The 26,218-nt window shown below is 42.3% G+C and overlaps 2 protein-coding genes across 3 annotated transcripts; one reads left to right on the forward strand and one right to left on the reverse strand.

The window, feature by feature from the left end:
• Positions 1 to 1,975: 1,975 nt before the first annotated feature.
• On the forward strand, positions 1,976 to 10,972 carry tpk2 (thiamin pyrophosphokinase 2). The gene is made up of 6 exons (XM_085392783.1): positions 1,976 to 2,255; positions 2,338 to 2,468; positions 2,585 to 2,703; positions 8,969 to 9,101; positions 9,212 to 9,308; positions 9,384 to 10,972. Exons 1-6 carry the CDS (start codon positions 2,069 to 2,071, stop codon positions 9,428 to 9,430), a joined length of 714 nt encoding a protein of 237 aa, XP_085248909.1. The 5' UTR covers positions 1,976 to 2,068; the 3' UTR covers positions 9,431 to 10,972.
• Positions 10,973 to 11,974: 1,002 nt separating this feature from the next.
• LOC146645607 (rho-related GTP-binding protein RhoA-C) lies at positions 11,975 to 25,848 on the reverse strand. 2 transcript variants are annotated; one of them, XM_085392784.1, is made up of 5 exons: positions 25,777 to 25,848; positions 21,673 to 21,828; positions 16,691 to 16,811; positions 16,467 to 16,597; positions 11,975 to 14,281 (listed from the first exon to the last, which is right to left on the reverse strand). In XM_085392784.1, the coding sequence occupies exons 2-5, from the start codon at positions 21,826 to 21,828 to the stop codon at positions 14,108 to 14,110; spliced, it is 582 nt and encodes a 193-aa protein (XP_085248910.1). In that variant the 5' UTR covers positions 25,777 to 25,848; the 3' UTR covers positions 11,975 to 14,107. The 2 variants fall into 2 exon arrangements, with proteins under 2 accessions (XP_085248910.1, XP_085248911.1); XM_085392785.1 differs by having other exon boundaries at positions 25,799 to 25,823.
• Between the last annotated feature and the right edge of the window lie 370 nt (positions 25,849 to 26,218).

Consider the following 26,218-nt stretch of genomic DNA (forward strand, 5'->3'; position numbering starts at 1 on the left):
AAGTACAGCACGCTGTCTCTACCTGAGGCCTTGGAAACTACCAAGGAAAGACTGACAGCCTTGGCCAGCCGCTTTAAGAGGTACACCAGAAAGATAGAAGGCAGAACCATCCAAGGTATACAGAGACTGAGCAATACTGGAAGAGCATATGGGAGAAGGACACAACACATGACGGCAATGCTCAGTGGCTAGTGGATCTAAGAGCAAACCCCAGCAACCTCCCTGAACAGAGACCAGTAACCATTACAGTGGCAGACATCCAAGAAAAGGTCTCCAGTATGAAGAGTTGGACAGCACAAATGAACCAGCTGCTAGTGGATGAGAGACACCCAGAATGGTTAACCCCCAGAAGGAACCGGTTCCATCCATCTACCGGCCAATAACCTGCCTCAGTACCACATGGAAACTCCTGTCAAGCATCATAGCAGCTAAGACGAACAGACACATAGCTCGATAGCGGGGCACAGAAAGGGATTGGCAAGAGGAGGAGCCAAACGCGAGCTATTGGTAGACAGAGCAGTTGCCTGAGACTGCAAGACCAGGCTGACCAACTTATGCACTGTCTGGATTGATTACAAGAAGGCCTGTGGCTCGATGCCGCACACCTGGATCTTGGAATGCCTAGAACTATAAAAGGTCAACAGGATCCTAAGAGCCTTCATTCACTTGCTCAATGAATACCTCAGGCAGCAGAAACCCAAGAATGCAGAGAAAGAGGAGGCACCATTATGGAGGGACAGGCCTCTGCACGGTATGTACCACAGGCAGATAGAGGAAGTGGCTAACATCCAGAAATCCTACCAGTGGCTGGACAAAGCCGGACTGAAAGACAGCACAGATGCACTAATCATGGCAGCACAGGAACAAGCTCTGAGCACATAGAGGCTGGGGTCTACCACACCAGGCAAGACTCCAGATGCAGGTTGTGTAAAGATGCCCCTGAGACAATCCAGCACCTAACAGCAGGGTGCAAGATGCTAGCCGGCATGGAGCACCATAACCAAGTGGCTGGCATAGTATACAGGAACATCTGTGCCGAGTATAACCTGGAAGTCCTCATTAGTGCCTCTGTGCTGTCTTCTAGTCCAGCTTTTTCAGCCACTGGTAGGATTTCTGGATATCAGCCACCTCCGCTATCTGCCAGTGGTACATACCGTGCAGGGGCCTGTCCTTCCATGATGGTTTCTCCTCTTCCTTTACTTTCTTGGGTTTCTGCTGCCTGAGGTATTCACTGAGCACGCAGTCAGGAAGATGGCCCCCTTCTTCCTGATGTATTCATGGATGTTCGTTGCCTCATCCTGGACTGTGGACACTCACTAGTCCCCGGCCTCCTTCCCTACGCTTAACATACAGCCCCAGGGTGCTGGACTTGGGGTGAAACCCTCCATGCATGGTCAGAAGTTTCCTGGTCTTGATGTCAGTGGCTCCTTTGGCCAGCTTATTAACCGAGCAGGGTGCCTGATCACGGGGTGTTGATAGCCTGGATCTTTTTCTTACCATTCAGTTGACTCCTCAGGACTTGCCTGACCCTCTGCAGGTACTCAGTGGTTGCAGCTTTCCTAGCGGCCTCTTCATGGTTCCCATTTACCTGTGGGATCCCCAGATACCTGTAGCTGTCCTCTATGTCTGCAATGTTGCCTTCTAGTAGTTCAATCCTGTCAGTTCTGGCTACCTTCCATTGTTATCATCAGACTACATTTCTCCAGTCTTAACAACATTCCGATGTCGTTCCTGTAGATAGATCCTGGTGGTGTGGATCAATGAATCAATGTCACGTTCACTCTTGGCATACAGCTTAATTTCATCCATGTAGAGGAGGTGGCAACAGCTCCATTCTGTAGCCAGTATCTGTAGCCAGTCTTGTTAACGGTGTCACTGAGGGGGTTCAGGCCTATGCAGAACAGCAGTAGATCCCGCACTTGATGTTAACTTGTGATATTGGCTTGAAGTTGGGCTCTAGTGTGATACTGGCAAGAGTCCTAACCACCATGCTAACCAAATTGCATTGCATTACATTTTGGCTTTGGGTTCAGTTGTTTACTTCTCTGAATGGTTATAAGCAGGTGGAATGAAAAGGGCAAAGCAAGATAGTTTCACTGTCTTAAATATAGGTGGAAGGTGTGAAAAAATGTTCAAGGTTAAATCAACTTACATGTTCTCACTTATAACACTAAAACATCTGTTCTTTCAGAAATACAGTGTAATGCCCAGATTTTCAGACTGCCCTTTGATGTGGATGGAAAGAGCAGCTACAAGTAGGTTTTGGAGCACCGTCTCAGGCTTTTATATTATACCTGTGTTTGAGCTGTATGAGCAGACCATGCTGCTACACTGCAGGTCTCTTTGGGGTGAAGCGGTATGGAGTTCATATCAATGGCTACACTGTCAGTGACAGTCAGGAGGTTTGTATGTGGTTGGCACGGCGCTCCCACACCAAGCAGACGTACCCTGGGCTCCTGGATAACATGGTAAGAATAGACTGAAACACTGACATACGAGACAGTGTGATGAAAGCATTGGTGCAGCATCTCATGTCAAGCTATTCCACTTCAGTTTCTTCAGCGTATTGCTTGTATCCTCAAAGGCAGCAGGTGGGCTGGCTGCTGGTGTTGGCATCAAACACACTCTGGTCAAAGAGTGTCAGGAGGAAGCCTGTGTTCCAGCAGCCATAGCTAAGAAGGCTCGTCCAGTTGCAACAGTAAGGTGAGCTTGATACACTGCTAAGAAGAAGGGGGTTAAAGAACAACGCTAAGGGTAGTCTACACTTTGTTTTCTTACTGACATATCTCCCGAAAAGACTCCAACTAACAGTGATTACACAGTAACAGATCAAAAGGCAAAAACAGAGCCTCCAGATCCCCACATAATAAGGGGGATGGGGCTGTGGAGATATATATATATATATAAAAACACCTAGCTCACCCTCTGCGGGCGGTTTATCCTTCAAGCTCGGGTCCTCTACCAGAGGCCTGGGAGCTTGATGGTCCTGCACAGTATCTTAGCTGTTCCCAGGACTGCGCTCTTCTGGACAGAGATCTCCGATGTTGTTCCCGGGATCTGGTGGAGCCACTCACCTAGCTTGGGAGTCACCGCACCTAGTGCTCCGATTACCACAGGGACCACCGTTACCTTCACCTTCCACATCCTCTCGAGCTCTTCTCTGAGCCCTTGGTATTTCTCAAGTTTCTCGTGTTCCTTCTTTCTGATGTTGCTGTCATTCAGAACCGCTACATCGATCACTACGGCCGTCTTCTTCTGTTTGTCTACCACCACTATGTTTTGTGGTGGTTAGCCACCACCATTTTGTCCGTCTGTATCTGGAAGTCCCACAGGATCTTAGCTCGGTCATTCTCCACCACCCTTGGGGGCGTCTCCCATTTTGACCTCTGAACTTCCAGGCCATACTCGGCACAGATGTTTCTGTATACTATGCTGGCCACTTGGTTATGGCATTCCATGTATGCCCTGCCTGCTAGCATCTTGCACCCTGCTGTTATGTGCTGGATTATCTCAGGGGCATCTTTACACAGGGATGGGTACCGGTGGCACCGGTTCTGACATAAACGGTAGTAACCAGACCGAAAAGCAGCGCACATTTCGGTGCTTTATTTCGGTGCTTTTTTTTCCTGAGCTGTGATACACTTCTAGCCAATCATTTTACGTTTCCGAGGATAGTAGGCGGGGCCGGGTACGTACGTTCTGTTAGAGCAGAGCTACAGATTAAAAATGTCCAAGGCGAAGCGGTCAAAAGTCTGGCTGTACTTCACAGCAAAATAAGCAAACTCAGCAGCCTGCAACAAGTGCTTTAAGCTGATACTGTGATACTGTGCAAAGGAGGTAACACCTCAAATCCGATGAAACACCTGGCGACGCATAGCGTTTTTTTTAAAAAGCCCAGAAATGCGCCGTATTTGATAGCTTGCTGCGAGACCTCACACCGTGCACGTCGGGTGGGTTGCCAGTTATCGGACCCAGAGCAACATCCCCCAAAAACCTGAAGAATAGAGTCCTGGCCCCTAGCCCTGCCAGTGTAGCAGAAATGATGACGGATGATGATGCAGCAGCAGCCGTTCTTCTCTGCGTGAGTAGCTTCATGTTGTTTGTGTGTAATTTACGTTGAGTAGGCTAACCACGTTATTACTTTAATGCATGTGAGGTGAACTAGCAAACATCATCATAGCTACATGCGGCTGTCTTCTTGTTTGATGGCAGATACTCCCTTCACCCTGGCCAAAAAGGCTAAAATGACCAAAGAAAAAGTGGGAAACAGTTAAACATGAGAGGTTTTTGGACAAAGTTTGTGTTTTTTCCATTGATTAAGCACTGCTTCCAGCCAAGAGTGATGCCATATATGCCACATAGCTGCAGAAAAGGCACACATTGTTATCTTTTTACAAAAAAACCCAGCTGAACATGAGAGGTTTTTGGACAAAGTTTGTGTTCTCCATTCTTTAAGCACCGGTTCGAGCACCGTTTAAGCACCGGCACCGTTTCAAAAGTACCGATTTGGCACCGGTATCGGATAAAACCTAAACGATACCCATCCCTACCTCTATGTCTGCAATGTTGCCTTCTAGTAGTTCGATCCCCTCAGTTCTGACTACCTTCCCTCTCTTTGTTATCATCCGACTACACTTCTCCAGCCCGAATGACATCCCGATGTCATTGCTGTATATCCTGGTCGTGTGGATCAGTGAATCAACGTCTCGTTCACTCTTGGCGTACAGCTTGATGTCATCCATGTACAGGAGGTGGCTGACAACTGCTCCGTTCCATAGTCGGTATCCGTAGCCAGTCTTGTTAATGATCTCACTGAGGGGGGTTCAGGCCTATGCAGAACAGCAGTGGGGACAGAGCATCTCCTTGGTAGATCCCGCACTTGATGGTGACTTGTGCTATGGGCTTGGAGTTGGCCTCTAGTGTTGTACGCCACATCCCCATTGAGTTCCTGATGAAGGCTCTCAGGGTCCCATTGATCTTGTACAATTCTAGGCATTCCAGTATCCAGCTGTGGGGCATTGAGTCATAGGCCTTCTTGTAACCAACCAGGCAGTGCACAGGTTGGTGACCCTGGTCTTGCAGTCTCGGCTGACTGTTCTGTCTACCAGTAGCTGGTGTTTTGCGCCTCTGGTATTCTTGCCAATCCCTTTCTGTGCCCCGCTCATGTATTGACCCATGTGCCTGTTCATCTTAGCCGATATGATGCTTGACAGGAGCTTCCATGTAGTACTGAGGCAGGTTATTGGTCGGTAGTTGGATGGGACCCATCCCTTCTTGGGGTCCTTGAGGATCAGGACCGTCCGACCTTTGGTTAGCCATTCCGGGTGTCTCTCGTCAACTAGCAGCTGGTTCATATGTGCTGCCAGATGCTCGTGGAGGGCAGTCAGCTTCTTCAGCCAGTAGGCGTGAACCATGTCGGGGCCTGGTGCTGTCCAACTCTTCATACTAGAGACCCTTGCTTGGATGTCTGCCACCGTGATGGTTACTGGACCCTGTTCAGGGAGGTTGCTATGGTCTGCCCTCAGATCCACTAGCCACTGAGCATTGCTGTTATGGGTTGTGTCCTTCTCCCATATGCTCTTCCAGTATTGCTCCGTCTCCAGCCTTGGTGGTGCTGTTCTCTTATTGTTCCCTTGCCACTGAGAGTACACCTTTGCTGGTTCTGTGGAGAACAGCTGGTTTATTCTCCTGCCTTCTATCTCTTGTGTACCTCCTCAAGCAGTTGGCCAAGGCTGTGAATCTTTGCTTGGCAGTTTCCAAGGCCTCAGGTATGGACAGCTTGCTGTACTTTTTTTATGCACCTTCTTTGTCGCACCTTTCTGCAATTCTGTTAGTTGGCTAACCTCCCTCCGTGCTAATTTGATCTTGCCCTCTAGCCTCCTTCTCCATGGAGGGTACTGCCCCTTGTGGCTGTTCAACTTGTAGCCAAGCATCTCACTGATCACTGCTGCCGTATTGTAGATCAGCTTGTTAGTGTCGGTAAGCGTGGCTGTAGGTATCATCCGTAGTGCTGCATTAACATCATCTAGCAGACCTTCTGAGGGTACTTCACGTAATCTTGGTAACCGGCTACGGGGGATCCAGGTTTCAAGCTTGGCCATGATCCTATCTTTCAGGTCAGTTCCTCTCGCACTCAACGATCCTTCTCCTATCGCACTTGGGGCTTTGTACCCAATCTCCCCCCTGACCTGGCGTCCTGGCTCCCCCTTGCCGTAGCATTTATGTTGAACCTCGTCAATCTCTAGCTGTGAGAGTAGTCCCTTCTTTCGAATGTTGGAACACTGAGCTACTAGTTGTTTCGCCGTCATTGTGGATGTTGGGTATCGAAGAATCCATAGGTCCCTCATCCTATTCATGTAACCAATTCCGCCAGGGTTACTTGCGTAGTAGCATTCCAACAACGCCCTGTTTTCGTCTCTAGTAGCCCGCTTCTCGTCAGGGTGCCCTGGTTCCTCAACACCTGACGCGGACCTCGTTGATCCGGGCGACGACCGAGCCGGCATGCCTTCATATTTATGTGTCTCGCTCATGTCTGCAGTAGGCTCACTTAGCATATGGGGTCTAGCCTTAGGACCCTTACTGGATACAGACGCCCCAGGCGGGGATCGAACTTGCGATCCTCTGCTCCTATATATATTAGGGGTGCAACGATATTCGTATCGATATTGAACCGTTCGATACAGTGCTTTCGGTTCGGTACGCATATGTATCGAACAATATAACATTTGTAATTTATTTTATCAACTTTCCTTCTGACGATGCTGTCTGTGTTGAGCGCTCAGTGAATCTGCGTTCGACTACTCCGCCTAGGCTGCACTGTCGAGCGCAGATCCACTGAGCGCTCAACACAGACAGCATAGTCAGAAGGAAGAGCGCAGGGCAAGCTAGCAAGACAGAAGTTAAGCTCTCCTTGCAACATGGACCTCCCCCACCCTCATTCAGATCTGGCGTTTGGAATTATTTTGGTTTTCATGTGACGTATGACCCTGAAGGTAAGCGAGTCATGGACTAAAGTAAAACAGTATGTTGGATGTGCCATGCAATGCTCAATTACATTGGTGTGAACTAGTGTGCTAGCGCAGTTAGCTCGTTAACGTGTTGGCCGTCTAGCCCCATGCACGGGGCGATCGGCGGTAGCTCGTTAACGGAGATTTGCCGTGTTGTGGCGTTAAGGTCATTTCAACGAGATTAACCTGAAAGCACTAGTGGGAACACAACGAATATGACTGCACATTTACGCCGACATCATCCTAGTGCAAAGACAAAAACAACAAGCATGCTACTAACTTTAGCCGAGTCATTTAGACAGCTGTTAGCACATGATTCTCCTTATGCTGCTGAGAATATAGCCCAGAAGAAGCGGATAGTATAGCTTTTATTTTGGAAAGAGCCATTTCTCTGTAATAAACTCTCTTTTCCAAAGATGAGTGATTCCTCAATCAGATACAGGGCTCGCAATATCGCTAGCCCGACGTCCTGGGGCTAGCAATTTTTTCAGTCGGGCTACCAAAATCTATCTCTTCCCTGCCCGTCGGGCTATTGTAGGAAGGAAAAATATATGTCAATGCTTTTGCATTCTTTCAGAAATGTAGCTGGGTATTTATGTCATTGGCATCGGTGAGCCACTGTCAATATGTGACATATTGAAATCGCGTTTCAATATGCGCTTGTTTTTTTGCTTTCACTTTGCAATCGTGCGAACTGTGTATAGAGAGCGACAGCACTGATCTGTGAGTGATGATAATTTGTGCACCAATTCCTCTGACATCGTCTTATTAATCGTTAGCTTACTATGCAAACATGACAAGTGAAATCTCCCGCAGCAAGCTTAAACATGTGAGAGGTTGATCGCGCAGAGAATCGCTGAGCTTATGTGAGTGCGTGTGTAAAAGCAGCAGGATATATATTTTAGTTCTGCTGAGCCAAATAAGACAGGTCAGGGTGAAGAAGTGACAGCCAAAGAAAAGCTTACCACAAAACGGAGAAGTTATGACAAATCAGACTATAAGGCAAAAAGAAAGTGCAGCTTTATGGTTTCATGGACAAAAGAATTTCTGTGGCTGCAATATGACGAGCTAAATAACCAGGGCTGCACATAAGTGGCCCGCAGGTGCGCATTCGCTGTCAAAATAAAAAACACGCACAAGGGTTAGGGTTAAATTTAAAAACTGTACTTTTGAGTTAAAATATATATTTATAATTTTAATAAATGACAAATTAAAAAGGCATGAACATTTTTTTTGTATCGAAAAAATATCGAACCGTGACACCAAAGTACCGAACCGAACCGAACCGTGAATTTTGTGTATCGTTGCACCCCTAATATATATATATGTATATATATATATATATATATATATATATATATACATACATACATACATATATGTATGTATACAAAATGTGGAAGTTGAATTTGTTATTTTTATCAGTATATTTGTTGCTGGACAGTAACAGGAGTCACTGTGGAAAAGGCTCATTCCGCTGTGATGTACCACAGAAAACCATCAAACAGCTTCTGTCTATAAAACCAGAACTATTTTTATTTGCAATATCTTTTTACATTTCTACATTGTATTTTTGATTGTTGATTGTTTGATTGTGATCTACAGATCTGACACTTCAAAGCCTGCGCAGCTGCTTAGAACCTCTCAGCAGCTGCAGCTCGATCGTGTTGCTATAACAGGCAGAACAAACACAAGTCTGTGAACACTGTTTTTGCATTAATTGGAATAGTGTGATAAAAATGAATTAAATACTGGGTATAAGAAAACATGCGTTTTAGTAGTCAGAATGGTAGAAGGGCACCGGTACTGGTGTTGATATACTGCAGCTTTGGTGTGGCTGGATCACAGCCTCACAGTGACACCTCCTGTTCTGGAGAATCATTGCTTTATGAAACAGTTAGTTACATAATTGGATTTTCAAAGAGACAATTTAGCTGCCTTTGTTTTATTTTATTTTCAAGCTACACATATGAGGATGAAGAGGGTGTGTTTCCAGAAAGCCAGTTTGTCTTTGATTTGGAACTTCCTTTGGAGTTTAAGCCCATAATAGGGGATGGAGAGGTGCAGGAGTTTTACCTCCTCCCCATAGATAAGGTTAGTGTTTTTCTCATACTATAATTTGGGAATTCAGCTTCTAGGAGCCAGTACTGCATGGGTTGAGATATAGATGACACAAAGATATAAAATATAGCATCTTGTTTCAGGTGAAGGAACTGCTGGTCACTGATGACTTCAAACCCAACTCTGCCATGGTAGTCTTGGACTTTCTCATAAGACACTCGTACATTGACCCTGACACAGGTTTGTGGGTGTTTGCAAAATGTCCAGTCAAAAAACCAGCTCACTGCCTTAGTTCTCTTTTTGTTATCATTTCAGAGCCGTACTATCAGGACTTTGTGACAGGACTCCACCAGATATTATAGAACGAAGATGAAGATTACTCACTGTGCCTGAGGCACCATATGTCATGTGGTGCCAACATTGTTGTTCACATTTACAGTTGCAAGAAACATCATAAAAATGTGAACTTTTCTTTAGTGTTTCTTCAGAAACACTAAAGAAAAGTCATACACTTTATTGTACAACATGTTAATATTAAATATAGTGAGTTATTATATTTCACAGGTGTTTTTCATGCAGTTTTGTTCAGTGGGTTCAGCCTGATAACTGCAGGTGAGTGGTTCAGAGGATGGCTGAACCACATGAGTGCTGGATCTAAGAATGACATGTAAGAGTTATCATGCACAACACTTTGCAGGTGTCATGCAGACCTCAGAGTAAATATGCTCTATATTATCTATAGTCATAGTACGACCTTTTAAGTTCAAAGTGCAATTTCAGTTTCTGCACTTCCACCCATTAAATGCAGTAATCATACTTGATTCAAATCTAGTCATCTCCTTATATACTGCAAGTCTATAGGATAAAAATGTAGAGAAGAAAAATATGTTATGTTATTCTTTTGAGTATGTAGAGCTCAAAGAGAAGATAAGCAACCTCATTAGAGTAAAGCACACATGGATATTTGCTGTGTAGGCGGGTGGTTTGTGGGATCCAGCACTGGTCACATAAACCTGACAGAGCGTGGAGCTGTGTTTGGTACAGCTGAAAAACTGTTTACACAGTGATATATACGACAATATACACATATAACACTCCAAAAGAAGAATGTTTTGAGATTCCTCACAGCAATAAAGTGGAACTTGCGAGTTCATCTTTATTTATTGGTGCTTTCTGTTGTAAAATCTTAACGAGTGTTCACTGGACCAGTCTTCATCACAGGTTTTTCTACAGTTGCTCGTGACACTTGCACAGTAACGAAGAACAACTTTGGACCAGTCCTTCTGCGAGGTGTTTCAGTTCATCAACAGTTATGGAATATCTTGATTATAAAATATCATCGCATCATGCTACACCACCTCATGTGGGTTAAGCACAGGCCTCCCTGATTTTTTTTTGAATAATTCTGATATTAATTTACATCCATGCTTTGGGTAATTTATCTTATTTCATCAAACTGTCCTAAGATTCAACTTGTGAATCGCTCGCTAGATCCAGTGCAAATAATCAGACTCATTGATTCAATTTATTGTTCCTTTAATGACTGTAAAGCCTCAGATGTACTTCCACTTGCATGCCCACTAGTGTCAGACTTTAAAGTAATGACTCCTCGGGGTCTCCAGTTGTCTGTGTCCACAATGGAATATATTTGAGGATGAAGAGATCAGGCGTCGATCCCAAAACATGCTTCCTCCACCATATGTCATTGTTGGGATGAGGTTTGATGTGCAGTGCATTGTTTTTGAAAAAACAGCAACAGTCATTTTATCCGCTGAACTGCTAAACTGTCAGGTTTTTAGAATGGCTTTCATAACCTTCTCCAGCCTCTCTGCATCTCTCTGCATCTAAAGCCCTTAAATGTGGGGCTCACACACACTTACATCATAAGTCTGCCAAGTGTTGGCCAGTAATTACACTGTGGTTTTTATGTTATTTTTCCTTTGTGAGGCAAAACTAGACTCATTGCTTATCTGGAATACTTGAATATTATAACAGTTGAATGTTTGCAGTATGGAGTTGGGATTAAACTTGGCTATTGATGAGGTTATAGCATCGATGGGGAATATGTTCCTGTTATACGTTTGCAGACACATGGACATCTACACAGACCATCATGCTCACCATCTTGAGCCAAGACTTGGACACTCTTAAGTGGGTAAGAGGACAAAACAAATGAGAAGTGACACACACAGCAGATTTGGTCATTCTCAAATGTATTTCCTTTAGAAAACTTTACAAAAGACTACTGGATATAAAAGAATATTTTGCTTACAAATAACCAATCCTATAGAAGATCCTTGCATTTTGCATTTCAGAATTTGGACATTGTGTGTTTTTATATGACACAGACATTTGAAGCTATGTGCAAATAATACAAAAGTAAGCTGATGGAATATCCCATAGTTAAAATAGCATACAATGGAATGCAGAGCAGGAAAGAAAAACAAAACATATAGGTACACTATAAATGTTCAAACTTGTACTTAAATAATGAGTTACATATTAGCCTCACAACATGCTTTAAAGTAGCATAATGTAAATTTCCAGAGCCCTAATTCCATCAGTACAACACAAAGATATTAGAAGAGAAACACTGTTCTTTACCAAGTGTGTCCAGTCTTAAAAGCCTTCTAGTTACAGTCTAACTGTAGCACTGATGGAATTAGTGTTGTAGAAATTGTACATTATATTAACTCTTCAAGACAGCAGGTGAACAAGACCGGATCAGAAACATGGAGGTGTGGCATTAAAACTGGAACTGCTCGACTCGAACACAATCCTTTCTTCTATAAACATCCACTCCTCTGTGTCAGAGGTACACCGAGGCCTCTTTAATATCTGACAGTTAACAAAAACTCTGTTCAGGATCATTTGCCTTTGTTAGCGCTTCTATAGCCAACTACATACAGTGTTAGACAGTCCACATCAGTTTAATGACTTGAAAAACAAAATCGAGCAATCAAATTTTGAAAAGTTGTACAAAACACTGGTAATTTAATCTTACACACAAGGTTTGGCATCACACAAAGTCCTTGTTTTGAAAGAGAAGCGCAGACTTTTATTTTGAAAAACAAAAAGTCAGAAATGAACCACAGTCTATGACTACATCATACACAACTAATGTAATCATGCATTACTGTAATTTTATTGGAATACCTGTATTGGAGTAGAAAGGCCGATTTTTAGCACACAGTGTTCCAATGGCATGTTGTTACTAATTCAAGTTTATCATGTTAGAATGTTAATTCATTACATTTTTAAACTTTTAGCTAGCTGAGTAACTGAAACATCATCCTTTGTGTGTTCAACCATAATGTGCTATGAAAGTGAACGCTATTGCATGCAGGAAACTGCCCAGAACATTGTACACAATATTATTCCCTTTATAGAACAGCCCAACTGAGCAGCAGGCCAAATACATGAGTCTGCTGTCTGAGAACAACACCTGTTAAACACTAAACAACAAGAGCTGAGAAGCAGATCAGGAATGCCTGCTTAAAAACAGTGGGGAAAAAAGAGACCACCTTATAAAATGAATAGATGGGTAAAGGTTTTGAATCCATTTTAAAATTATTTTGTTTTTAATTCTCTTAATGGTTTTGCCCCTGAGCTGCTTCACCCTTACATGCCGTCACATGCTCTTACATCAGCTAACCAGGTGCTTTTATAAATCCAAAGGAGACCCAGCTTCTGCAGCTTTGGCTCCCAAAATGTGGGATGAGCTGCCTCTGGAGGTCAGGCAGGCTCCATCCCTCACTGTTTTTAAAACCCGTTTAAAAACACAACTTTTAACTCACACACCTGGCTTTTAACCCAGTGAGAGTTGTCATCTTCTTACCCTTTGTATGTACTTTTACTGATTTATTCTTTTGTTCTCTTATTTTCTGTACAGCACTTTGGTCAGCTGTTATGTTGTTTTTAAAGTGCTTTAGAAATAACGTGGGGAAAAAAGAACAGATGTTGGACAGAGGAAGTCAGGGAGAAAGTTTTATGAACAGATAAACCTAACAGAGGTATTTGGGTCAAAAAGAATATTTCTGAGACAAAGACTGAAGGATCGTGGAGGTGTGCCTGCCACCTGTCAAGTGGCACTTTGTAAAAGTTTTGGAGGTCTTTGGGGTGAAGTGGGAAATTCTGGGAAATTCAGGACAACATCGGATCCTGTGGATGCTGACTGACTGCAACAGCACAGTGAGCCATAGAATGACTAAACTATACAGAAGCAGCTGAGAACCCAGCACAGTCATTGGATCTCAGTCCACTCTCACCCACATTAAACTGGGAGCTTCTGGAAGAATGAACTAAAATGTCAGCAAACTGATGGTAGAATGCTGGAAAGACTCAATTATTTTTGCAAAAATCATTATTTCTAACTTTTTAATATCAATAATAAAGAATAAAAGTGTGATTTTTATTGAATTATTTAATTTGACATTTGGCAACTTGTACTTTTGAGCGGTAGTGTGGATTTTGAATGTGAACCTGCAGCGACAGGTTACTTCATCATCATAAAGGAGGAAATCAGGTCTGTATAGAGTTGGATGGTCATTGGAGAGAAATAAAGGAAATGACAAAAGTACAGACTAATAGGATGTTAACTGAAAGAAACGCCACAAGCCAAGTCCTCCAGAAACTTGTTCATATGGTACACAGCTGTGAATGTACTGAACACCTGGGATGGATCAGTTCTAAAGATGGGCTCGTGTACAGACCATCAGGCTGCAATTTAGAATAACGGAGACCACTTCATAGGTCTGGAAATCCCAACGCACCTCTTTAAGAGAGATGGTTCCTTCTTTCCATGTTCTCTTGATTTTAGGTTTGATGAATCCAAAGATATGATTACAGATTAAAGGCAGATTAAACCTTGGACATGAATGCTTACACTCCCCTTTTGACCTAGTTTGATTTTCTCCCTTATTCCTGAAAAGGACCCATTCAATTCTGCACAGCATGGTGACAACGTAGAAACAGGAGGAATGATTTTGTTGGCAAGGATCCTTTCCTCCTGTCCTCCCTAACCTGTGTAACTTGACACTCTATAGCAGAAGGCAGCCACTCTTTCTGCCTCGTTTCTTGGCCTGTAGCGCCGCCCTGGTGGCCATCTCAAACACCTCCCTCACACCATCCTTCGTCTTGGCTGAGCACTCCAAGTAACCAAAGGCATTGATCCGGTTGGCCATTTCTCTCGCCTCCTCTGACTTCACAGGTTCCTGTTTGGGAAGAACAAAACCATGAAGGAAAACCAGCTCAATCCAATGAAAAAGAAGAAGTGAAATCATTATTCGACCCTCTGTGGGATTTATACGTTTGCTCACTTAGAAGAAATGAACACACTCTAATGTTCATGGTAGATTAATTTTAATGGAGATCAGTAAGAGTAACCGAAGGTCCAGAAACAAAAACATAAAAGTAATCTTGATTTGTTTGTCATTGAGTGAAATAAGTCTTTGATCCCTCCCACAGATTGGCTGTGAGCACATTTAGCCCACAGATTACAATCAATCAATTCCAGACACTCCCCATCTGAACTCTTTACTGTAAATGTATAAAGCACACCTGTCCACAGTATGGTATATGCAGAAGCCTGTCTTAACTTTACCAGCAAATCATCAAGCATGCCGGAAGTAATTTCTGATGTGATCAACACGGTGGAGCTGCTCATGACCGAGTTCATGTTTGGACCTTTGATTTCTGTTTTGGGGGGTTTACAGGTTTTTTTTTGAGGTGTGGACCTAAACTTTTGTTCAGCTGTAAAACAGCCTGTTTCAGTTTAAATGTTGTTTTCAAAAATAATTGTTTTGTCTCACTCCCATTTCTTCATGTTGCATATTGAAGCTCTACTTGGAACCTTGTTAAGATCCAACCATGCAAAATATGATTTTTTTGCTTTGTTGACAGCGCTGCAAACCCTTGGCCTTCTCTCAGTGAGCTTCATGATGTTGTCACCTGACATGGTTTCACTTCACAGGTGTGTCTGTCAGGGTTCATTTGTTGCCTTCTTAATGAGGTTGGGACCATCAGTTGTGTTGTGCAGCAGTCAGGTTGGTACACAGCTGACAGCCCTATTTGACAACTGTTAGAATTCATATTATGGCAAGAACCAATCAGCTAAGTAAAGAGAAACAACAGCCCATCGTTACTTTAAGAACTGAAGGTCAGTCAGTCTGGAAAACTTTGATTGTGTCCCCGAGTGCAGTCGCAAGAACCAAATGCTATGATGAAACTGTCTCACATGAGGACGCCCCAGTCCTCTGCTGCTGAGGACACATTCATCCGAGTCACCAGCCTCAGAAATCACAAGTTAACAGCAGCTCAGATTAGAGCCCAGATACATGCCACACAGAGCTCCAGTAACAGACATCTCTCTACATGTTCAGAGGAGACTGTGTGAATCAGGCCTTTATGGTCAAACAGCTGCTAAGAAACCACGACTAAGGAAAAGCAACAAGCAGAAGAGATTTGTTTGGGCCAAGAAACACAAGGAATGGACATTAGACCAGTGGACATCTGTGCTTTGGTCTGATGAGTCAGAATTTGAGATGTTTGGTTCCACCCGTGACGCAGAAATGGTGAACAATGGTCTCTACATGCATGCACTGTGAAGCATGGAGGAGGAGACGTGATTGTGTCAGGGGGCTTTGCTGGTGACACTATTGGAGATTTATTCAAAACTAACGACACACTGAACCAGCAAGGCTACCACAGCATCCTGCAGCAACATGCCATCCCATCATTGATTTTTCAACAGCACAGTGACCCCAAACACACCTCCAGGCTGTGTCACGGCTGTTTGACCAAGAGAGTGATGGAGGCCTGGCCTCCACAGTCACCTGACCTAAACCCAGTGGAGATGGTTTGGGATGAGATGGAGCGCAGAGTGAAGGCAAAAGGACCAACAAGTGCTCATCATCTCTGGGAACTCCTTCAAGACTGTTGGAAACCATTTCAGGAGACGACCTCATGAAGCTCATGGAGAGAACGCCAAGAGTGTGCAAAGCAGGAATCAAAGCAAAGGGGCTGTTAGGAAGAATCTAAAATATCAAATATGTTTTCAGTTATTTCACACTTATGTGTTCATTCATAGTTTTGATGCCTTCAGTGAGAATCTACAATGTAAACAGTCATGAAAATAAAGAAAAACCATTGAATGAGAAACTGTGTCCAAACTTTTCACTTATATCACACTTTATATCAAAACAAAAGTTAGTAAATATATTTGTCTTCATTATCAGTGGCTGCAGCCCTATAAAAAAACCTAATGAATGTTAGTGGAAACTGTAGTAGACTAAAGGCTGACACACAAAAGTTATGGACATTTTTGTCATTAGTTATGTTAGTGTAGTGTTTGTGTGGTGGGATTAATATGAAACTGTATGAGTGCATGCCGTCACTGACCTGTTTCATTTTAGCCAACTCTCGGCGTGTGTGCTCATCATTTCGCAGGTCTTTCTTGTTTCCCACAAGAATAATGGGCACATTGGGACAGAAGTGCTTCACTTCTGGAGTCCACTTCTCCGGAATATTCTCTGCATCAGGTACAATGTGGACAAGGTAAACATGCAGCAGATATAAAAGAGTTTTTTCATTTTTTTTAATGAAACCAACAGAAACAGACTCACCTAAACTGTCAGGGCTGTCAATGGAAAAGCACATGAGGATGACATCTGTGTCTGGATATGACAGAGGCCGCAGTCGGTCATAGTCCTCCTGACCTGCTGTGTCCCACAAGGCCAGCTCCACCTGCAGGGGAGGGACTATAGTTAATTCCTACTACACACACCAATCCTGCTTAGGGTCCTCAAACACAGGCCCATTTTTATCATGTAACAGCATGCTATGAAGACAGGTGGATGGAAGCCATTCAGGCATGTATGTAAGTGCATGAGGTGTAAATCATTGATTAGTGTTCTAGCTTACACAGAGTCCTAAAATCGAGGGCATGAGCACTTGACTGATGAAGGTGCAGACAAACTTAAGGGGGCGACAGTAGAGAAGAAAAGAGCAGCACAACCCACCAACCTCTTGGTGACATCTGCCCCCAAGATCCTTGTTTGAGACATTCTCTCAAGATTAATGTGATCTACAAGTAATTTCTATACCGAGTAATGCATTGATAATTGTTTTGATTTTGCATTCATAGATAGTTTGGATGGACAGACCTCGCTCCAGTTTTACAACTGGGAGGGAAATGGATTCATTTTTGTTTGTTTTCTTGCTAAGCTGTAAAATTATGACCCGGCTCCAGATCATGTTTTGCTTGATCAGTCAATCCAAAGCGTGAGCTGCACAGATACTGCAGGTGAGATGCAGTATTACAGAAATTCAGTTTGAAAGGGTATGTACACGAGTATGTACAGTTAGATATAAACAGAGATTTAAAACTGGTAATAGGAGGTGGTTAGTTTGTGATGTGCCTCATTATGCTGAACTAGAGCTAGGCGATAGAACGATAACGATATGTATCGCGATATAACTTTTACTCGATAGAGAAATTAAGCTATCGCGATAGACTTCGCCGCTCTTGTCCTCTTAAAAAAAAAAAAAAAAAAAGGTCAGCCAATCCAAATTAGGTAGCGCAGAGCCGAACCAATCACAGCCGCAGCGTCACGTCGCGTGACTTGTTACGTACAGCACAAGTGCCAAGCCGCACGTGTGTTTGTTTGGGAAGCAGCCAGCGGGTAATGGAGCCAGCGCATAATGGAGGAAATGAGTGTGCCGACTAGAAAAATCAACCGAGCGTGACCGAAGAGAAAACAGATGATGGTTCCAATGCCGGAGAGATTGTCGAACGGAAGAGCCATAGAAGTTCCGTAGTTTGAAGGTATTTCGGCTATTTCAAGTCTGACAAAAAACAGCAGCGTGCACTGTAAATTGTGCCGAAAGCAAGTCTGGAAATACAATAAACTGGTGCATGCGTCACACTGTGCGCCACGTTATTGTTTCGGTGAAATGAATTTCTACAATACTGTTAATTCTACTCTCTGCAGTGTTTAAATGCTTACATATACACACAGTTACTGTCCCTCCACACATACGACTCTGTTCTGCTTCTATGCCCCAGCTTTGTTTACTTTTTCCCACCGAGGCTTCTAGACTTCTGATTGGCCAACATTTCTGCACGGTTAGGAATCTAGCGCCACCTGCTGCTTTGGCATGTTCATAGCAGCGTTTTCCTTCATTTCTGCCTTTATGTGTGGACGGGATTATTTTTTAAAACGAAAACGGAAAATCTCAGTTTTCAAAAATACCCGTGTACGTGTGGACGTAGCCTCAGTCTCTGACTGGAAGCGCTAATTCGTCATTCGGCTTTTGTCAGACTAAAGTAACTGTTAAAACTGTTTGAAAAGCTCAGCTATACAACAAGGAGAGATTGAGAATTTCCTTTTAGTTCTCAGTTTATTTGATATTGACAAAAGTTAGTCAGTTTTGTCTGTTCTTCTGTAAAACAAACTAAGATTTATTTTTAGAATTAATATTTTGTTTCTAAGTGGAATTGACAATTTAGTCTGTTTCGTTTGTTCTATTTTGAAACTTAAACGCTTTAGCGGCTGCCTTTTGTGTAGTTTGCAATATTTGCCTTTATTTATCTGAAAAAGTCTCATGTTCCTTAAGTACATCTACCCTGTTGAACTTATTATGGGAAATAAATATTTAAAAACAAGCTGCTGATTATTTCACATTTTACTTGTGAGCAATGGCACATTTAAATCTTACAAATATAGTTATTTGGCTTATATCGTGATAGATATCGTTATCGCCTGAAATGAAAAAAACATATCGTGATATGAAAAAATCTCATATCGCCCAGCTCTATGCTGAACTAAATTCATTGCTCTTGTATCAAAGTTTGACTGGCCTTAACACTTTGCATACAGCAGGTAAAATAAGTATTGAACATGTCACCAATTTTCTAAGTAAATATATTTCTAAAGTTGTTATTGACAGAAATTCCTACCAGATGTTGGTAACCATCCAATCCACACATACAAACAAGTCAAACCACTGATGTCCATAAATAATGTATATAATGTAAAATAAGCTCTTTTAGACCTTTGCAACCATACTGATGGAATGGGTTACAGGAGAATTTCTAAACTACTGAAGGATCCAGTAAGTACTGTTGGGGCCATGATCTGGAGGTGAAAAGAACATCATTTTACCATCAACGAGCCACGACCAGATGCTCCCCACAAGACTTCAGACAGAAGAGTGAAAAGAATTATCAGAAGAGTTGTCAAAGAGCCAAGGAGCACTTATGGAGCTACAGAAAGTTTGCTGAACAACATTTAAACAAGCCTGTGAAATACTGGGAAAGTTAGTCTGGTCAGATGATACCAAACTTGGTCTACACACCATGCTGGGAGGCCACAACATATCGCCTCACAAACACCATACCAACACTGAAAATTGGAGGTTGGAACATCATGGTGTGGGGATGTTTTTCAGCATACGGCACTGACACGCTTCATGTCATTGAAGGAAAGATGAATAGAAAAATGAAGCGAGACGTTCTTGATTAAATCTGCTGCCTTCTACCAGGATGAAGGTGGATATTTCAGCAAGACAACACTGTCAACGAACCTGTCAACTGGTTTCAAAGAAAGAAAATAAAGCTGTTGAAATGGTCCAGCCAGTCACCTGACCTGAACCCAACTGAAAATCTTTGGAAAGAACTAAAGGTCAGAGTTCATAGAAGGGGCCTATGTAACGTTCAGGACTTGAAGACTGTTTGTGTGGAAGAATGGACCAAAATCACACCTGAGCAATGCATGTGACTAATACTATCTATTAGTGGTAGACTGCCATGTTAAAATTATTTATTGTTAAGCTTTACTCAAGGTAGAGCTGGGCGATAGAACGATAACGATATGTATCGCGATATAACTTTTACTCGATAGAGAAATTAAGCTATCGCGATAGACCTCGCCGCTCTTGTCCTCAAAGAAAAAAAAAAAAAAGGTCAGCCAATCCAAATTAAGTAGCGCAGAGCCGAACCAATCACAGCCGCAGCGTCACGTCGCGTGGCTTGTTACGTACAGCACAAGTGCCAAGCCGCACGTGTGTTTGTTTGGGAAGCAGCCAGCGGGTAATGGAGGAAATGAGTGTGCCGACTAGAAAAATCAACCGAGCGTGACCGAAGAGAAAACAGATGATGGTTCCAATGCCGGAGAGATTGTCAAACGGAAGAGCCATAGAAGTTCCGTAGTGTGAAGGTATTTCGGCTATTTCAAGTCTGACAAAAAACAGAGTAGCGTGCACTGTAAATTGTGCCGAAAGCAAGTCTGGAAATACAATAAACTGGTGCATGCGTCACACTGTGCGCCACGTTATTGTTTCGGTGAAATGAATTTCTACAATACTGTTACTGTTAATTCTACTCTCTGCAGTGTTTAAATGCTTACATATACACACAGTTACTGTCCCTCCACACATACGACTCGGTTCTGCTTCTATGCCCCAGCTTTGTTTACTTTTTCCCACCGAGGCTTCTAGACTCAACATTTCGGCACGGTTAGGAATCTAGCGCCACCTGCTGCTTTGGCATGTTCATAGCAGCGTTTTCCTTCATTTCTGCCTTTATGTGTGGACGGGATTATTTTTTAAAACGCAAACGGAAAATCTCCGTTTTCAAAAATACCCGTGTACGTGTGGACGTAGCCTCAGTCTCTGACTGGAAGCGCTAATTCGTCATTCGGCTTTTGTCAGACTAAAGTAACTGTTAAAACTGTTTGAAAAGCTAAGCTATACAACAAGGAGAGATTGAGAATTTCCTTTTAGTTCTCAGTTTATTTGATATTGACAAAAGTTAGTCAGTTTTGTCTGTTCTTCTGTAAAACAAACTAAGATTTATTTTTAGAATTAATATTTTGTTTCTAAGTGGAATTGACAATTTAGTCTGTTTCGTTTGTTCTATTTTGAAACTTAAACGCTTTAGCGGCTGCCTTTTGTGTAGTTTGCAATATTTGCCTTTATTTATCTGAAAAAGTCTCATGTTCCTTAAGTACATCTACCCTGTTGAACTTATTATGGGAAATAAATATTTAAATAAAAACAAGCTGCTGATTATTTCACATTTTACTTGTGAGCAACGGCACATTTAAATCTTACAAATATAGTTATTTGGCTTATATCGTGATAGATATCGTTATCGCCTGAAATGAAAAAAACATATCGTGATATGAAAAAATCTCATATCGCCCAGCTCTAACTCAAGGTGTACTTAAAGTCAACTCTGAACTTATTAACCACAGAAATCATCCGTGTGGCTGCATTTTGTGCAGGTGGCTGACCAAAAAGTTAAAAGCAAATTTTGCAGTAATGAATATCACAACTCTATCAGCTATATCTATATTAACATTCATAAAGCTATCCAAGATAGAGAAAATAATTAAAGCTAGTTTCAGCTTCAATATTAACATACATACATCAATCAATAGTTACAATATAATGTGCTATTTATGAAATTGGCTAGTGTTAAAGTACTTTAGATATGTCCCGTCTTAAAACTCTTAGCCTCACACATAGCACACACACTGCTATGCTACTGTGCTACAATAAATATAAAACAATCTGACATTTATTGTTAGAATGAACAGCTTACCTGTTTACCATCCACCTCAATATCTGCCACGTAGTTTTCAAACACTGTAGGCACATAGACCTCAGGGAACTGATCCTTGCTGAACACTATGAGGAGGCAAGTCTTGCCACAGGCTCCATCACCGACTATCACCAGTTTCTTTCTGATTGCCGCCATCTGAAAAAAGTCAAAGTACAGAATCCATCAGCCAAGCTAGAGATTTAAATTAACACAAAGGTTTATTGCCAAAGACAAACTTGTTAGGGAGAGTGGTTTGAGCTCTTGTGAAAACACAAAATCAGGGAAATAAGAAATCTGAAAAGGTGAGAAAATACTACGTAAAACTAAGAAGAAAATAATGTGTGCTTGGACAGAGCTGAAGCAAGGTCCCTAAAATGTTTGCACATTTCTCAACAATCACAAAATAACTTCAACTGTAATGTTTCATCACAGCTTATTTTGAACGTTAGGCAAAACAGTTCTAGCTTTTGTCAGTTGTGGTTATTTCCTGTCTTTGCAGGTAGAGTGCCTGATGAGGACATTATTAATATCCCTCTGTAACTAAACCAGACACAACTGTATCAGAGAGCCACTGCTTTGCCTGAAAATGGAATGCAGGGATCTGAAACACATTCTTTTCTATTGCTTGTGCCGCAAAATAACGGTTTCCTGCAGAGTGTGAGCACTCACACATGTCATGGTCAATCCTCAACAGTTGAGCTTTGAAAACCGTGCGTTGTGATGTATGTTTGTAACACCAAAAAAAAAGAAAAAAAAGTGTACAGCTGCATGAAGTTCAACCACACAATGAATGAAAACATGGAAGAAAAGTTTATCCAAGTTTGAGAATTATATTCCAAAACATCCTTTAAGGGTCCCAAGGAGGAAAGTGGTGCTGAATCATATTTTCCCTAAATTAGGCACAACACAGGTTTGTTAAAAAAATAAAATAAAGAAGCTTGCTGTATCTAGGTAGGTGGACTAGTTTTTAAATACAGCAGGTAAAATAAGTATTGAACATGTCACCAGTTTTCAAAGGGAATATATTTGTAAAGGCGCTACTGACATAAAATTCTTCCCAGATGTTGGGAAACATCCAATCCTTTGTGGATCGGATGGTTCCCTGCAGGAAAAGACTTATCAGAAGTGTCGTCCAAGAGCCAAGGACCACCACAGAATTTGAAGAATGTTTGTGTTGAAGAATGGGCCCAACTCACACCTGAACAATGCATGTGACTAGTTTTTCCAGACAGGAGGCATATTGAGTCCCAACTTGACATCCTGCTATTATGCGTTCTGTATCTTAGCTGTTCCTAGGACTGCGCTCTTCTCCTGGAAAGAGGTCTCAGATGTTGTTCCTGGAATGTGCTGGATTCCAGGAACAACACTCACCAGGTTTTATCCTGGTACTATGTGTTTCACAGTTTCCAGGGTCCCTTTGCACAGTCTGTAACTTGGGTCCTGTCAGCTGTGACAGCCGCCTTTATGGATCTGGTGCTTAGATCCATAGAGGCATGTGCCATGATCACAGCCTCTGTGCTGTCCTGTAGGCCGGCCTCTTCTAGGAACTGGTAGGATTTCTTGATGTCATCCACTTCCTTCATCCTTCCTTCATCCGCAGGGGCTCAGTCATCCATACTTCCTCTTCCTCATCACTCTCCATCTTCAGCTGTCTTAGGCATTCTTGGAGCAGCTAAACTCAGGAGGTCATCTTCCTGATGTATTTCGAATGCGTTGTTTCATCAAGGATTGCAGTTCTGACACTTACTAATCCTCACCTTGCCTGTTTCCATTGCTTACAGAGGCTCGAAGAGCTTGACTTCAGGTGAAGACCTGCAAGTACTGTGAGGAGTTCTTGTTATCAGTGACATATCTTCTACTGCGGCTACCTTACTAGTGGAGATGGGCATTAGATGAATAGTTGGCGATATGTATTGATGGCTTGGATGTTACTCATTTTGGTCAGCTAGCTTCCAAGATCCGTAAAAAAAGAAAAAAAGTATTTATTTATTGACTGATTGATTCATTTGCCTATGAGTAAGTTTGCTAATAATGATGGAGCTAATAGAAGCAGTCAACAGAAAGAAAAATAATAGCGCTGCTTTAACAGCACCCTCATTCATCTGTGAGCAAATGCCCCTTCCTCAGAGTGCGCCCAGATGCTTGTTGATGGAGCTGCAGAAGCTGGTGATAGCCTAGCATACTCAGCCGGATGGTGGACACGTACATGCTCATGTAAGTTAGCCGTGTTTGAGCACTATACGTCTGCACAAGCGGCACACCGCTTTGGTTACATCCTTAGGTTTACCTCTGTCATCTGGTTTAAAGCCAAAGAAATCCCAAATTGGCGACTTTATATTTTTTTTTTAGTGCTGTCAGCGTTAACGTGGCATCATCACGACCAACGCGATGAACAATTAACTCATCTGGAGCGCAGACTGAATTAAAATCCCTGAAATGTCTCTATCAACGCATTTCAGCAGTTAGTCCAAAGTTTGTTCATTCTGCGCTCCAGATGGGTTGAGCGCATTCAAAATTTTAATCGCATTAATCGTGATGACCGCATTAGGGCTGACAGCCCTAATTTTGGGGGGAAATTAGTTTGTCCATGTTTGGCCTTCTTCTGTATTTTAAAACATGCAAATCAGTCCATGATTACATTGCTCTGCCCATCAAAAAGTCTGTGCATGTGCAAATATATCGCCCATTGTCAATTTTGGGAAGTTCACCACTGTTCCAAGTGTTCTTTATTTGTGGATAATGGCTCTCACTGTGGTGCCCTGGAGTCCCAAAACCTTAAAAATGGCTTTGTAAACATTTCCAGACAGATGTCAGTTACTTTGTTTCTCAACTCTTTTTGAGTTTCTTTAGACTTTGGCATGGTTTGTTACTTTTTGAGATCTTTTAGCCTACTTCACGTTGTGACACAGGTTGTATTTAAGCAATTTCTTGATTAAACTGGCCTGACAGTAATCAGGCCCTGTGGTGAGTGAAACTGAATTCAACTCAAGGGGGCCAATAACTTTCCCCCCACAGGGCCAGGGAGTTTGGGTTTTTTTTTTTTCCTTGATAATTGAAATTATTAAAAACTAAATTTTATTTTTCAACTTTCCAAGTTATTTTGGACCAAGCTGCCTTTTTAGAAAAATGAATCTACTGAACTAATCTCTTACATAAATAATTATGAGTTTTGCTAAAAGCATTAGTGGACATCTTTTTATTACATATGACAACCATGTCAAAAATGAAACTTCTTATAGTATTTTTGGTGTGTGTGTGTGTGTGTGTGTGTGTGTGTGTGTGTGTGTGTGTGTGTGTGTGTGGCAATAACACTGAACACATCACTACACAATAAAGTACAGTTATGATAGTTAAGACCAAATTTCTGTCCTTTTGACTAAATATGGCACCCAATATAAATATGTTGGCTCACAAATGCCACAATTTGGCTTTTAAATTGTCTTGATAAACCCATTCAAGCGCTGTGACTCTTCTTTATCCAAAGCAGTAATTTCAGGATGTATTTCTGTGACATCACTATTTCCTGAAGGTTCAGACGTCCGCTCAAACGCAGTTCAGTAAAGGCAGACATATTTTGAGTACATCGATCTCCTAACTAACTTTACAGTTATACTATAAACGACTAGTCTTTTCTGTAAATACCTATAAGAACCATTAACTACTTCACAACAAGATAGTTTACCGTTATACACTGCTGAGAGTTTAAGCCTCGGTTATCTGGGGATTTTGTAATATTATGCTGATTTAGAACTTCACTTCCTTAATGATACGTGCCTCCGATGGAGGGGCACTTGTAACTCAGCTCAACGCTGGTGAAATGAAGTTACATAAAACTTGGCACGCTAATGTTTCCTCAGTTCTGAAGTAGCCCGTTGACCTCTTTAGGTCACCAGAGTGTCGGCTAACTTCTACCTAGCTGCAGTTTCCCTTTCGTCTACGGAAGCTAATCATTAGCTTGCTAACTTTGCTTACTTCTTCATGATAGCTGGCCTCTTGTCGACCTAAACACACACACTTTAGAGAAGGAAGCATATTACTTGATACCAGTTTCAACGCTAAGAATTTTAAAAAGCAAAGGGAGATTCTGAGCAATCAGAGTTTTACCTTTTTCCTGCGAGATACTCGCCTTTCTTTAGTTTTCCTGTCAGAACTAACAGTCCCGCCCCCGAAAGCGCTACGAGGATTGTCCCGGCCAAACCACATACTTTCAGCCAATAGGATACGTTGAAGTCATGAGTGAACGGCAACTTAGCCAACCAAAATAATATATTATGAAAAGTCATTGTTTAGCCCTAACCGAGAGGCTGAAGGTTGTGCCCCTGAGTACAGCCTCCCAGGGATGTTCGTGTTTAGAGCGCAGTTGGTATATAAAGCATTTATCTATTAAATTATATGAAACAAGGTTAGCTGACACCCACAGTATCCCCTTCATCATTTCTGAAGTTCTATGTTATTGATTCAATATACCGAAGGGTCACCGCTGATAGCTCGTGTTGCAGATGTATTACCCTGTATATTACCCACACAAGTTAAAGAGGCAGGGTAC

Source organism: Rhamphochromis longiceps, linkage group LG20 (genome assembly GCF_057381845.1).
Source record: "Rhamphochromis longiceps isolate RC_006_pf linkage group LG20, R_longiceps_female_GT1.1, whole genome shotgun sequence".
Lineage (NCBI taxonomy): Eukaryota > Metazoa > Chordata > Actinopteri > Cichliformes > Cichlidae > Rhamphochromis > Rhamphochromis longiceps.

Excerpts from the sequence above, each read along its gene's own strand:
- tpk2 (XM_085392783.1), top strand. The coding sequence starts at position 2,069 with ATGAAAAGGGCAAAGCAAGATAGTTTCACTGTCTTAAATATAGGTGGA. Across the intron at positions 2,469-2,584 it reads CTGGGCTCCTGGATAACATG|GCAGCAGGTGGGCTGGCTGC; the intron begins GTAAGAATAGAC and ends GTATCCTCAAAG. Across the intron at positions 9,102-9,211 it reads ACCTCCTCCCCATAGATAAG|GTGAAGGAACTGCTGGTCAC; the intron begins GTTAGTGTTTTT and ends ATCTTGTTTCAG.
- LOC146645607 (XM_085392784.1), bottom strand. The coding sequence starts at position 21,828 with ATGGCGGCAATCAGAAAGAAACTGGTGATAGTCGGTGATGGAGCCTGT. Across the intron at positions 16,812-21,672 it reads TTGAGGTGGATGGTAAACAG|GTGGAGCTGGCCTTGTGGGA; the intron begins GTAAGCTGTTCA and ends CCTCCCCTGCAG. Across the intron at positions 16,598-16,690 it reads TGACAGCCCTGACAGTTTAG|AGAATATTCCGGAGAAGTGG; the intron begins GTGAGTCTGTTT and ends TACCTGATGCAG.